The 13975-nt window shown below is 43.5% G+C and overlaps 1 protein-coding gene across 1 annotated transcript in view; it reads left to right on the top strand.

Annotated features, from left to right (window-relative positions):
- The window catches only part of Clca1 (chloride channel accessory 1), a 30143-nt gene extending 18418 nt beyond the window's left edge, over positions 1-11725 (top strand). The window contains exons 7-14 of the mRNA XM_031376186.1: positions 229-456; positions 1987-2161; positions 4398-4504; positions 6478-6693; positions 7198-7459; positions 8421-8591; positions 10184-10417; positions 11195-11725. Of these exons, the coding sequence (XP_031232046.1) occupies positions 229-456; positions 1987-2161; positions 4398-4504; positions 6478-6693; positions 7198-7459; positions 8421-8591; positions 10184-10417; positions 11195-11583 (1782 nt within the window). The 3' untranslated portion in view covers positions 11584-11725. The remainder of the gene's footprint in view (positions 1-228; positions 457-1986; positions 2162-4397; positions 4505-6477; positions 6694-7197; positions 7460-8420; positions 8592-10183; positions 10418-11194) is intronic.
- Positions 11726-13975: the final 2250 nt, after the last annotated feature.

Genomic DNA, 13975 nt, shown 5'->3' with positions numbered 1-13975 from the left:
TTTTTGGTTTTTTGAGACAGGGTTTCTCTGTAGCCCTGGCTATCCTGTAACTCACTCTGTAGACCAGGCTAGCCTCAAACTCAGAAATCCACCTGCCTCTGCCTCCCAAGTACTGGGATTAAAGGCGTGCGCCACCACCGCCTGGCTTCTAAACACTCTTTAACCTGGGGTTGTTAGTCTGCTCGTTCAAGGGCCAACTTGACCGCTTTCATCTGCTTGCCCTTTCAGAACGATGGTCGTCTTAACCGAATGAATCAGGCCAGCCGGCTTTTCCTGCTGCAGACTGTGGAGCAGGGATCCTGGGTCGGGATGGTGACCTTTGACAGTGCCGCCCATGTACAAAGCGAACTCCATCAGTTAAACAGTGGTGCTGACAGAGATCTGCTGATCAATCATTTACCCACAGCAGCTTCAGGAGGGACATCAATATGCTCTGGGCTTCAGGCAGCATTTACAGTAAGGCGTGCTCTGTTGTTGTGGTTTGCCACTGCGTGTGATTTTTACTCCTATGACATTTTCCTTTTCAGAGTTTCCACACATGGCTGGTGTCAGATTGAATTGTGTGAGTGAGGACAAGGAGGTGATGGGAGGGTACAGAGACACAGAGAGTTATGCCTTCAGAGCTAGGATGGATTCCCCGCTTCATGGTCCTCTCCGAGCCTGCAGCCAGGCATTCAGGGATTCTGCATGCATCCCTGCACTCCGAGTATGTCTGATGTGTCTCCTCCATCCAGCTCTATTTGGTGACACATTCTCAAGTGCTATGACAGGATCACTGAATCTTACCTGGTGACTCAACTTTGTGTCCCTATGGGAAACATGGAAACTGCAGCCAGAATTTCATGACACACAGCAATTATGAGAAATGAAGCGAAGGGGTCCAAACCAGCCCACAGCTCTTACTTTCTAGTCCCTGAAGCACTTGGTCAGACCAGGGGCATGACCACAGCTCTTAGATTCCCACAGTCTCTGTCCACGCTGTCTACTCCCTTCTAACATCACCACAGCCGACATGTGACCTCCTGTCAGCACTCAAATAGAGAATGCAGTGTTGGGGAGACGTCCCTGTGCTTCCACCTTCCCCTCCAGCCTTCTTGCCATACATTCTTCAACCAGAGAGTGTGGGCTGAGGGACTTAATCTGGACCGCCTGCCCTGCATGTTGGTCTCTTTCCATCCTTGCAGTGATACGTGAAGTCCAGTTTTCCTCAATGGATCACATATGCTGTTATTTAATTTTCTTTCCATCATGATCCTATTTATCATTGGCAGATGGACTGTCCTCTATACTCTATTAAAAGTATACCTAGGTACACAACTATTTTTTAAACCACTGTGGATGTAGGGGTGGGAGAATCAGAAGACGATGGGCCTCCTTGTCTGCATGGAGAATCTGATGCCTTTGTAGGTTACAGGCACCCTGTTTCAAAAAACAAACATCAAAAATTGTGTGAGCATGCTTGCATGCGTGCATGTCTGCAAGTGTGTGTGTGTGTGTGTGTGTGTGTGTGTGTGTGTGTGTTTGCTTTCATCAGAAGGGGCATTAAAAGGTTAAATATCTGTGATCTGGTTAACACTGTCCAGCCTATACAGTTGATGCTGTCAGATAGTAAAAAGCTGAAGTTAAACTCTCCTGTAGGTCCACTATCCCTCACCTGGTTCCTGATGTTTCTGAAGGTATCTTCAAACATCTCGAGGCTTCTCAAAGAGACCAGATGAAGGAAACTCCAACCCCCTGTGTCCTCTCCAGGACTGCCTATCTCTCAGAGCACCCTGCCTTGCGCGGCATCCCTTCTGGGGCAGGCTAACAACACAGAGAGTTGAGTTCCATGATGCAGTGTCACTGCTAGACAGATGCTCCTCCAGCGTTCCCAGACAGCTACCCAGTCCCTCTACAGTTGCTCCTTCGTGTCCCATGTAAAGGCAATGTCCACAAATACCTTGGCTGCCTCGAGATGCATAACCCCTGCCTTAATCACGTTCTTAGATGATAAAGAAGAAGTATCCAACTGATGGATCTGAAATTGTGCTGCTGACCGACGGGGAGGACAACACCATTGGCAGCTGCTTTGACCTGGTGAAGAAGAGCGGGGCCATCATCCATACAGTGGCCCTGGGACCGGCTGCTGCTAAAGAGCTCGAGCAGCTGTCCACAATGACAGGTAAGGGAAGATGCGGTGACACACCGATGGACCCCAGTGACCTGAGGAGTCAGGAAAAATGGGATATGGAGAGATGGAGTCATCTCATTCAAGTAGCTATGCTTCTCCCAAATGGCCACTAGAACTGACTCTACCCACTAGAACTGACTCCGCCCACTAGAACTGACTCTGCCCATTAGAGCTGACTCCGCCCATTCTCTTTAAGGTCTTGGTTCCAGGACTAGGCAAGGTTGCAGAAAGTAACAGTGCTACACCCTAATGACAACTCAGAGAAACCTTCCCGGATACCTTATGAGTATTTAACTTTACCTGAGAAAAACAGGAAGGAGAAGAGAGGAAGAAGGGAAGAGCCTGGTGAACAATCAGAGGCTCCTTCAGTCAAGCAGTGCACGGGCAGTTCCTCCACAAAAAAAAAAAAAAAAAAAAAAAAAAAAAAAAAAAAAAAAAAAAAAAAAAAACAAAAAAACAGTGTGCTGTGTCTAAGTCTCACACGCTGACAGATGGTGCAGACAGGTTCCTCTCACCTCAGCTTCTTTTGCAGAATCAGTGAACATTTTATATTGGAGCTAATATATCTGCCAGTGTTCTCTAGAAGCAGGGCCTGAGATAAAGGATTTGGTACATGTGATTGTAGAAGAAGAGCTCTCAAGAGAAAAGAAAATGGAGGACAGACAGAGCAGAAAACAGAGGAAAGGATGGAAGCAAATTCACACTGTACCCTCGCTCTAGTGGGTGGGGGACTCTGCACTAGAAACACAATGCAGACTTGGTCTTCCCTTGAGACGAAAGGACTCTCCTTTTGTATTGCTGCACCAACAATCAAGGGGCATTTGTTGGTGGAGCACAGCAGAGATAAGAATCATTTTTCTGTGTAGGATGGCCCTTTGGGGTAAGGCAATCGTCTGGAGAAGGAGGCAGCCATTAGTGATTAGTGGCCAACATTTAGAGCAAAGCAGACTGTCACTCACCTGGAGGAAGACATGGGATACTGTCCCTAACCTCAGGTGCTATTTAACAGTTTAAAAGTGACTACCCAAGACAACTCAGTGGTCACAGATGCTTACTGCCAAGCTCACGACCTGAGCTCTGTCCCTGGAACCTATGCTCCATAAAGAGAGAGCAACTACCACCCAACATCCTCTGCCCTTCACACACACACACACACACACACACACACACACACACACACACATTAAGGAATATAAAAAATAGTTAGGAGTGGCTTCCTATCTACTTCTTCAGTTACACTTATTCCCAATACCTGTCTTAGTTAGGGTTTTACTGTTGTGAACAGACACCATGGCCAAGGACAACATTTAGCTAGGGCTGTCTAACAGGTTCAGAGGTTCAGTCCATTGTCATCAAGGAGGGAGCATGGCAGCATCCAGGCAGGCATGGGGCAGGAACAGCTGAGAGTTCTACATTTTGTTCCAAAGGCAAACAGGAGAAGACTAACTTCCAAGCAGTTAGGATGAGGGTCTCAAAGCCTACCCCCACAGCAACACACCTCCTCCAACAAGGCCGCACCTCCTAATAGTGCCACTCCCTAGGCCAAGTATTTCCAAAGCACCATTAATACCCAAGCTTCCAGGCCTAGAAAATTAATCTTTCTTTTCCTATACATCCCAATTTTTTTAAAAAAAAACCTCTTTGTCCACTGTTATTTTTTTGATATTGTCACACATGTATCTTTCTTGGTTTGGTGATTTGAAATACAACTTTAAAACCCAATCTGTTAGAACTGCATGTAAATAAGGGTAAACCAACCAGTGTGAACTACGCTTTAACAGACTCTCATGTGGAAGCACATGACCTTTAAAGTGTAGATGCTATTGGGGACTTGTGCAGACAGTTTAAGTAGCTTCATGATGGTGTCACTGAAGCTGTTCATCACTAGGATTGAAAAGTCAGGATCAACTGGGCATGGTGCTATGAACTTGGAATCCCAGTGGCTGGGAGGTAGAGGCACGAGGGTCTGCAGTAAAGGTCATCCTTGGATAAATAGTGAACTTAAAGCTGGCTTGAGCTATAGGAGACTATGTCTCAATATGGGCGTATATAGGCTTACATGTATATATGCTTATATAATGTGCATATCAGTATCAACTTGTGAGTTAATATGCACATATATTTGCTATTGATCTGAATTGTGTATCCTGTTATCTTAGCTATAGCTAAAATGTTGCAAATACGGGTTTCCTGGAGAATAACTTGTGATGATGTGGCTGCTCTTTAGGAGGCTTGCAGACATATTCTTCGGATCAGGTTCAGAACAATGGTCTTGTTGATGCTTTCGCAGCGCTCTCCTCAGGAAATGCGGCTATCTCTCAGCACTCCGTCCAGGTCAGAGTTCTCATGTCTACTTGTAATCAGTCTAGACTGATGGATGCTTTGAGTTCTACATTCCTTTGTGTATTAATTGAAATTCATCCTTCAGCTTGACATCAGACATCCTCCAAGTGTAAACTCCCTTATTTAACTGAGGTGGCTGGCATTTACTTATTTGGTAAATATGTCTAGTAATATGTCTCCATAAGCATTTGCTGACAAACTCTCTTTGTAATATATTGGCTCGAATTGTCTTAAGACCATCATCTATACATTTTCTAGAACAAGTGTGCAGACACCACGTGCCCTATTTTCCCATTGCCTTTATTCCTAAGATTTGCCATGACTTTCCTGTAGCACTTTGTACTGTGGAAACCCCATATAGTCCATTCAGACTTCCAAATCTTGATCCTGAGTCTCCCATTAAGTGACATTGAGTAAAGAACCTTACCTCTCTAATTATGGAGCAGAAAGCTGTGGGCTTGTCTGGTTCTAAAATGCCGAGAAGCTCAAATTATCTTTCAAATATCTTGGGCCTGTTTTTGAGAAAAACAATGGATTTCAAAGTGCTCTATTAGAGTAACTGCAGGAACTGCACGTGAGATTTTCTCTTTTATTCTTCTTTCATCCTTTGCATCCCAACTCTGCAGTTTCTCCTCCCTCCCCTCCCCTCCTCCAGCCTCCCTTGCCCACCTCCCTTCTCCCACCAGATTCACCTACCACCCAGCCTTCCCTTAGAAAGAGCAGGCCTCCCAGGGACATCAGTCAAAATGGCACACCAGGCTACAGTAAGAAGTAGCACTAACTATTACACCAAGACAGGACAAGGCAGCCCAATAGGAGGAAAGCATAAAGAGCCAGCACAGTGTGAGTTTCTGATTTCCTCAGTCAAGGTCTGAGTAGCCCTGGAGGAACGGTGGCATCAAACCTGGATGGCAGGGTTCAAAACAATAGTATTTGAGGACAGCTGATGCTCTGTATTTCCAATCTGGGGAGACAACAATGGCTTCTATGTTGGTTCTCCTGCAGGAAAATTTAGAACTCAAGGACCTTGTTTTGCAAAGAAACAAATGTGTTCCAGAAAAGTTATTCACTGCTGAAAAACTCCCAGGCATGTCTATGATTTTTTTTTTAATTTAAGAAAACTAACAGGGAGAAAGATGTTCTCATTTTCTAACCTACCATGAGAACAAGAGTCCTTTACATCCAGACTCATTCATTATGTACCAGTGGGACCAGAAAGCCTGGCTCCATGTCCATTACCTCTTCTAATAGGTATCAAATTAGAGATGCTGAATTACTATGAAAGAGACAACTCTCAAATCACGTTTCCTATGGAAACTCGTTCCTATTTCCTTCCCTCCTCTGTAGCAATCTCATTCCATCCCAAAGTGCAATCTCCTGCCCAGTAGTTCATTTCATTCACCATCCCAAGAACTCCCATGATGCTTCACTTAGTAACTTATAATTCTTTGTAATTTATATCATCTCTCCATGGTTAGAAATGAGTTAAGTCAGCCCTTCTTGGGATTTAGGGCAGTCAGAGACATACTAGTAAAGTGCGATGGGATGGCCATCAAAGGACAGCCAGGGAGAAAATTACATCAAAGATCACAGGAAGGTGGTTCACACCTCCTAAGAGACAGTCATCAGTGAAAGCTTTATGAAGAAAGTGACATTTGCCCTGAATTCTGGAGGATCAGTAAGACTCAGACAAGCAAGGAGAAGAAATGATGTCTGGGTGAGGCAAGGAGCATGAAGCTGGGGATCATGAATCCTGAAAGGGGTGGTCTTTTGAGTGGAGAAAGCAATATTGTAGAAACATGAAGCTGGAATAGGGATTTAGAACTAAATCCTAAATGATCCTAAATACCAAACAAAGGACCCAAGAATACCTTCTGGCCTTTGAATTGCCTCCTGGCAGTCAGGATGGGGTATGAGATGTACACTGCATTGTCCAGAAAGTAAAGCGTTGATCTTCTCAACAGCTGGAGAGCAGGGGAGTTAACCTCCAGAATAACCAATGGATGAATGGCTCAGTGATCGTGGACAGCACAGTGGGGAAGGACACCTTGTTTCTTGTTACCTGGACAACGAACCCTCCCACCATATTTATCTGGGATCCCAGTGGAGTGCAACAAAATGGTTTTATACTAGACAAAACCACTAAGGTGGCCTACCTCCAAGTCCCAGGCACGGCTAAGGTATGGAGTCAGCTTCCCTGCAGACTAGACAAAATCTGTTTTATGAATAATTGTAAATCTTTTTAAAAAGAATGATTACTGACTTCAGGAGAAAACAATGAAAATTCTTCATTCGTTGAAGTCAGCCAGCCTCTCTCAAGAGAGAGGGAAAGGTAATTTTATGTCCCCAAACGAAAGGGAAACAATTGAAGTACACAGCAGTTGGGCTGACAAATGATCCTTGATTCTTTGGGATGATGAAAACTCCTGTCCGTTGGAAACTCCGAGCAGTGGTCAATGAGGACGCAGCCTCAAACTTCATTATCCCTAGCTAGGTTTGTCTTGACTATGGGAGTCCCATAGTCAGTCCACACTCACTCATGTTTACCTTGACTGGCAGAGAATCAAGTACATGCACATCTTCTATGCTTGCCACACACTTTAGTCACAGAAGCATTTGTTGTAAGTGACAGTGAAGTTAGGTCTTTGACACTCACTGGAAATATCTGCATCTGTTTTGGACAGGTTGGCTTTTGGAAATACAGCATTCAAGCGAGCTCACAGACTCTCACTTTGACTGTCACCTCCCGTGCAGCGAGTGCCACACTGCCTCCCATTACAGTGACCCCAGTAGTGAATAAGAACACAGGGAAATTCCCCAGCCCTGTAACAGTGTATGCAAGCATTCGCCAAGGAGTTTCGCCTATTCTCAGGGCCAGCGTCACAGCCTTGATAGAATCTGTGAATGGGAAAACAGTAACCCTGGAATTACTGGATAACGGAGCAGGTAACCATCCAAGAAACTAGAAATCAGATCTTCTTCTAAGACGGCACTGCCCCGGAATGGCTAACGGGAATGTCTAGTGCAGGCAGTCCGCAGCAGGGAACCTAGCCTTGGGGATCAAAGTGTTCACTGTATCCTCATGTCTGTTATACCTCACAGTGCTGAGAAACATGAGGAAGGGTCAGGGTTAGCCTCTGCAGCGCCAAAGTGCATTGAATTCAACAGGATTCAAGACGACACAGAGCTGTGTCCCTTCCAAACCAAGGGAAGAGAAATAACAGCCATTTTTTGTCGGGTCCACAACCTCCTCAAAATGTCTTCACATACAGACATATCTCCTCATTACTGATGAGGAAATAATGTCACACTTTAAAACACCAGATATAAATTCCAGCACAGTTCTAAGAGATTACCAGATCCATTGTGGACCTTAGGTTAGGCGTGCTCCCCAAGTGAAAAATTCTGCCTATTTTTCTTTCACTTAAGAAATCTATAAGGAAGTAATGAATTCTGTATTTCTTTTGTAGAAGGTATCTGTTTACTGTGACAGAACTATCTTTATTGGAATGAAATTTATAAATGAAGTTCCTACCTAAACATCCCCTGGGGAGAAAGTTTGAATTTTTCTTCCCCAATCATGAATATAGAACAATCTGACTTGACTTGACAGATAATTAGTGAGTTGATAGCTCATGTTATCAGTCATAACAGAGACGTGTGAAGTGACCTCTGATTTTAAAAGGAAAGGACGGTTCAGGGTGAGAAGATTTACACATAAGTATGTATGCATGTGCACACACCGTGTAAATAAGCATCAGGCTTCATTCTATACATAATCAAGCCTCATAGTCTCTTATAGCTAATGCTCATTTTCTCCGTAAAATGTTAACTTACATATGGATTGGAAATACAGGTATCCAGTTGCCTTTTGGGTATTCACAAATTCCTTCATCTCTTCGTCAAGGTGCCGATGCCACCAAGAATGATGGTGTCTACTCAAGGTTTTTTACAGCTTTTGATGCAAATGGTAGATACAGCATAAAAATATGGGCTCTGGGAGGAGTTACTGCAGACAGACAGAGAGCAGCGCTTCAGAAGAACGCAGCCATGTACATAGATGGCTGGATGGAAGATGGTAAGTGATCTGGAGGGAAGACTGAAAGACTTGGGTCTAAAAGAACCATTAAGCCTGTGAGGCAGAGTCAAGACAACTCTTGGTTCCTGGGTCTCCCTACCTTACTGGCATTTGTAGCTGGTTGATCCTTTGTATTGAGTACACTCTTGTGTCTTGGAGGATTCTGCTGTAATTACTGGAGTCCACTTCTAGGTACTAGTGACAGCCCCACCCCCAAGATACTACATTCAGAAATGTGTCTGGCCATCCTCTTCTGTCTCATGAGACAGAAAAATACCCTATGTGAAAATCAATTAGGCAAATCATAACTTTTAACCACTTTGGTTCCAAGTCACATCATCTACAAAATAAAATATAACCTCTCCATGTGATTCACTTTCTCCCACTGTAAAATAAACTGTCTTGGAGGTGAGCAAGGCCCCCTCCCCACTGAGCACATGTCACCAAGAGGGAAAAACATGTCTTTAAGAAATAAGACATTCCACACCAATCTGGATTTTAAAAATTTGCCCAGGATCAAGCATGATTGAGAGCAACAGAGTCTAACAGACTCCAGGACTTGCCTTTGATATTAAAACCAACAAAAATAATTGTTTTTAAAGAAGTAGAATTTATGAGAAGGTAAATCCTGAATAATGCCATATTGTGATTGAAATGGCTTTATTGAAGATGGGTTCTGAGAGCTTATTGGCTGAGTAAGCCACAGAACCATAGCATAGATTTTGTAGCATGGAGTTAGTCTTGTATGAGTGTGAAGCAAAGTCTGTAATTGCTACCTGGATAAATTCCCAGGTAGGGATTGAGACAATTGGGTGGTGCATCTCTTCAATCCTACCATCCAGAGAAGGAGGCAAGAAGATGTCTTCAAATAAAAAGAGAGAACATTGGGATTGGGATTGGAATTCTTGATGTAAACTATTTTGTGTTAAATTACCATCAAGTAAGAAAGACAAAGCACAAATATGGAAAATGTGAAAACTGCAGTGAAAGTTACATAAATTAAACAATCAAGGGAATCCTTAAAGGCCAAGGAGATCAAGTACTAAATAAATGGGAGAATATGGCACTCAAGATATTATCAAAGCGATATGAGGCTTCTTTGGATGATAGCATGTTTAAACAGACACTGTAGGAGACAGGAAAACAATGGGCTGGTGAGATGGCTCCGTAGATAAAGACACTTCTCTCTAAGCCTAACAACTGGAGTTCAATTCCTGGGTTCCACATGGTGGCAGGACAGACCCCACTCCCATAATTTGTCCTCTGACCTCCACATGTTCCCCTTCTACACAAACAATTAAATAAATATGTTTTTAAATTAAAGACAAAACATGAGAGAAGAAATGTATTTCTAAGTTTTGTTTTGTTTTGTTTTTTCCTATGACCAGGAAACACCTGTTCCGTAAGGAAAGGGGGGTCTCCCTTTGCTCATTTTCTTCTTCTACACCCCAATTTGGGGTCATGCCACCAGACTTCAAAGTGGGATTTGTTGGTAGAAGGCAGGAAGGATGGGAAGGAAGACCCAGTAGAAAATGGGCAGGCTAGCCTTTCAGTGGTGGTGCTTTTCATATTTTGAATAAATTTTAACACAGGTGAAATAAAAATGAATCCACCACGTCCTGAAACGAGTACTGTTCAAGACAAGCAGCTGTGCTTCAGCAGGACATCTTCAGGGGGGTCGTTTGTGGCCACCAATGTCCCCGCAGCTCCCATTCCTGACCTCTTTCCACCTTGTCAAATCACTGACCTGAAGGCCAGCATCCAAGGGCAAAACCTCGTGAATCTGACATGGACGGCTCCTGGGGATGATTATGACCACGGGCGAGGTAAGACTGATGCGCAGACCCTAGAGAGGAGCTCACCAACCAAGCAGAGCTTGTGCTGGGAGGAGGAGACCGAAGGCGGGGAATCTCAAATGGCTTCTGAAATTAAAGGCACATAGTTTTTAAAATCTAGGAAGACGACCTTCTTAACTAATAAGACGTTTTTATGTAGGAAAAGAAAACACCGGGATTTTGTGTTTTGTTTTTGTCTGTCTGTTTGCTTGTTTGTTTGTTTGCTGTTTATTTGTTTCTGACAAATAAGGTTTTGTAGAGTTTCTAGACAAGGACTGTAAATAGAGAGCAAATATCCTTGAAAGGAATTGCCTATCCTACTAGACTTTGACTCTCAAATATAAAAGTTAGGTCTGGAGTAGCACGCGTTTGTGGAATGCATGGGCAGCTGCCTGACCTGAAGAACTAGAACCTATGTTTTTAGATCCTTGTGGTTTAGAATCTATGTTTTAAGATCCTCTGAGCATGTCAGTGTTCAAGAAACACTAACACCAACCTCCCTTGCAAATAAGGAAATAATAACCCATGAGCATCCTTCCTCAGCCGAGCACCAGGCTCTAAGCCATCACTGAACCAACTTTATATCCACCACTCTGTTAAGAATAACAAGTGTGCCCAGTAGGTGACAGTCCTTGTAAATATGGTTACTTGGTTCCATTCATCTGCTGTAATGTCAATGAATTGATGCAATTCCTAATAGAGTTTTAAAGATTAAGATTTGGCCATTACGCCCCCTCTCACTCCTTTAATTTTGTTTTTTTATTTTAGCTTCCAGCTACATCATCCGAATGAGCACAAATATCATTGATCTCAGAGACAACTTCACCACCTCACTCCAAGTGAACAGTACTGATCTCATCCCCAAAGAGGCCAGCTCTGAGGAAACCTTTGAGTTTGAACTAGACAGCGACATTTTTGGAAATGGCACAGATATCTTCATTGCTATCCAGGCTGTAGATAAGTCCAACCTGAAATCGGAAATCTCCAACATTGCACGGGTGTCTGTGTTCATCCCTGCTCAGGAGCCGCCAGTTCCTGAAGACTCAACTCCCGCTTATCCTGACATCAGCGTCAACAGCACAATTCCTGGCATCCACGTGCTAAAGATAATGTGGAAGTGGCTAGGGGAAATGCAGGTGACACTAGGTTTGCACTGAATTTTCAGCCAAGAAATCATCCAGTCATTCCTTTCATTGTAGAATTTCCTAAAAATATATTTTAGACTGCCTGTAGGGGGCGGTATAGTCACACACGAAGCTGTAAAACTGGGTCCAGGTGCATTAAAAATTATCTGTTCAATCACTACTCAGTCTTTGGATGATAATTTGAATACTTGCGAACATTGCTTGTCCCAGTAGGTTGGAGTAGATTTGAATTTGTCCTAAGGAACTCAGCCAGCTAAAAATAAGATTCAATTGTGGTTAGTTAATCTACTAACTAGTAAACTATCAGAAATGCCTACCAAACTCTTTAAATATAAAAGGTCTGGCTTCTTATTTAGGACCTTGGACTAACATCAGCAACAATGTGTCTTCTTTTTCTTTATCTCAATGAGGATGATACCGTTATAGAAGGGAGAAATTACACATTGGAGGTTCCATGGGTTTAGAAATGCATACTATGTGCCTGACGACACATAGTCAGTGATGCTTAAAGCCACAGTGGAAAGAAATGAGAAGGGGTAGGTAGATTCAGGACAAGTGATAAATAATAATTTATTTCATAATCTATTTTTTTTTTACAATATTCTATTAGCAAGGGGAGGGGAATGGGCCTTTGAAACCTCCTACTCCACCCCCAGTGAAATACCTATTCCAAAAAGCCATGCCTAATCCTTCCCAAACAGTTCCACCAGCAAAGGACCAAGCACTTAAATATGGGAGCCTATGGGAGCCATTTGTATTCAAACCACCACAAATGGTGGTTACAAATATGAGCTTAGTTAGCTGTACTCAGTTGAAGCCATGCATGATGTTTAGCTGCTAGTAAAGTAGGCCATTATTTCTACACACCAACTGCTAATAAAATAAGCCATTATCCCTACAGACATCCAGAACATATTTCTCTACTTTCAGACCTTCCTTATTAGAAAACAGGTTTTTAGGATAATCAAAGACACAAGTAGTAGTGAAAAGCAGATAAAAGAGACTTATTTAATGTGGGTACATGGGAAAGCAAAAGAAGTCTAGGGCTCACCCCCAGTTCCACATTTAGAGCACTATTGTGGGGTAAATAGGAGGTGGAGGTGTGTGTAATGAAGCAGTCTGGGTCAAGATGTGGCCCTGTCCATCAGTGATCCAGGATTGCCATTCATGCAAAGTGCTCTACGAGTTGTCAAAACTGGGTTCTAGGAGACAAGACCTTCCTCTGGCTGGAAAAGAGACTGGAGACCCTTGTTCTTTTCCCAATAAGAGACTCTGAAAATTACAACTCTTTAGGGATTGCCTTTTTGTTTTATTTTGTTTGAATTAGGATGAAATTTTATTTTTTTATTTTTTAATTTTTATTAGATATTTTCTTTATTTGCATTTCAGATGTTATCCCCTTTTCCTGGTTTACCCCCCAGAAACACCCTATCCCATCTCCCCTTCTCCTGCTTCTATGAGGGTGTTCCTTACACTCACCCACTCACTCCCACCTCCTCGCCCTGTCATTCCCCTACACTGGGGCATCGAGCCTTCTCAGGACCAAGGGCCTCTCCTCTCACTGATGTCAGACAAGGCCATCCTCTGCTACATATGCGGCTGGAGCCATAGGTTGATCCACTTAATTAGGGTTACTACTGCTGTGGTGAAACACTGTGACCAAAAAGCAAGGTGGGAAGAAAGGGCTTATTTGGCTTTACTCCCAGATCACTGTTCGTCTCTGAAGGAAGTCAGGACAGGAACTCTACCAGGGCAGCAACCTGGAGGCAGGAGCTACTGCAGAGGCCATGGAGCATCCTGGAGGCAGGAGCTGCTGCAGAGGCCATGGAGGGGGGCTGCTTGTTGGCTTGCTAATCACAACTTGCTCAGCTTGCTTTCTTATAGAACTCAGGACCACCAGCCAAGAATGGCACTACCCAGGATCACTAAGAAAATGTCTTACAGGCTTGCCTGCAGCTGAATTTTATAGAGGCTTTTTTTTTTTTCAATTAAGGCTTCGTCCTCTCCAATGACCACAGCTTATATCAAGTTGACATAAGACTAGCCAACCCAGGCATCAGTTTCTGTCAGCTAAAGAGAGGAAAGAGCTTGGATGTCTCTTTAGATATCTTCATTCATGCCAGGATGGCTAAACAGGATAGTAGTATCATTTCTTAAGGTAATGGCAGGTGCTTTTGCCAACCCAGTGAACAGAATATCAGGAAGAAATTCTCTTGAGCAAAGTACAAGTACACAGTAAGCCACATGCCTGCTGAGACGGCTACCTTAAGTCCCGGTGAACAAATGCGTCTGAGCTTCTAGTCCAATACTGCTGTAGGGCAATCTGCAGAACGTGGCTGCAGTAAGCTTTGTCTTTTGTCTAAGAAATGTCTAAGAGATCATTGCACTAAGAGATTTTTGCAAA

The sequence above is a fragment of the Mastomys coucha genome, unplaced genomic scaffold, assembly GCF_008632895.1.
Source record: "Mastomys coucha isolate ucsf_1 unplaced genomic scaffold, UCSF_Mcou_1 pScaffold16, whole genome shotgun sequence".
In the NCBI taxonomy this organism is placed as follows: Eukaryota; Metazoa; Chordata; class Mammalia; order Rodentia; family Muridae; genus Mastomys; species Mastomys coucha.
This window is presented reverse-complemented; position numbering and strand designations above follow the sequence as displayed.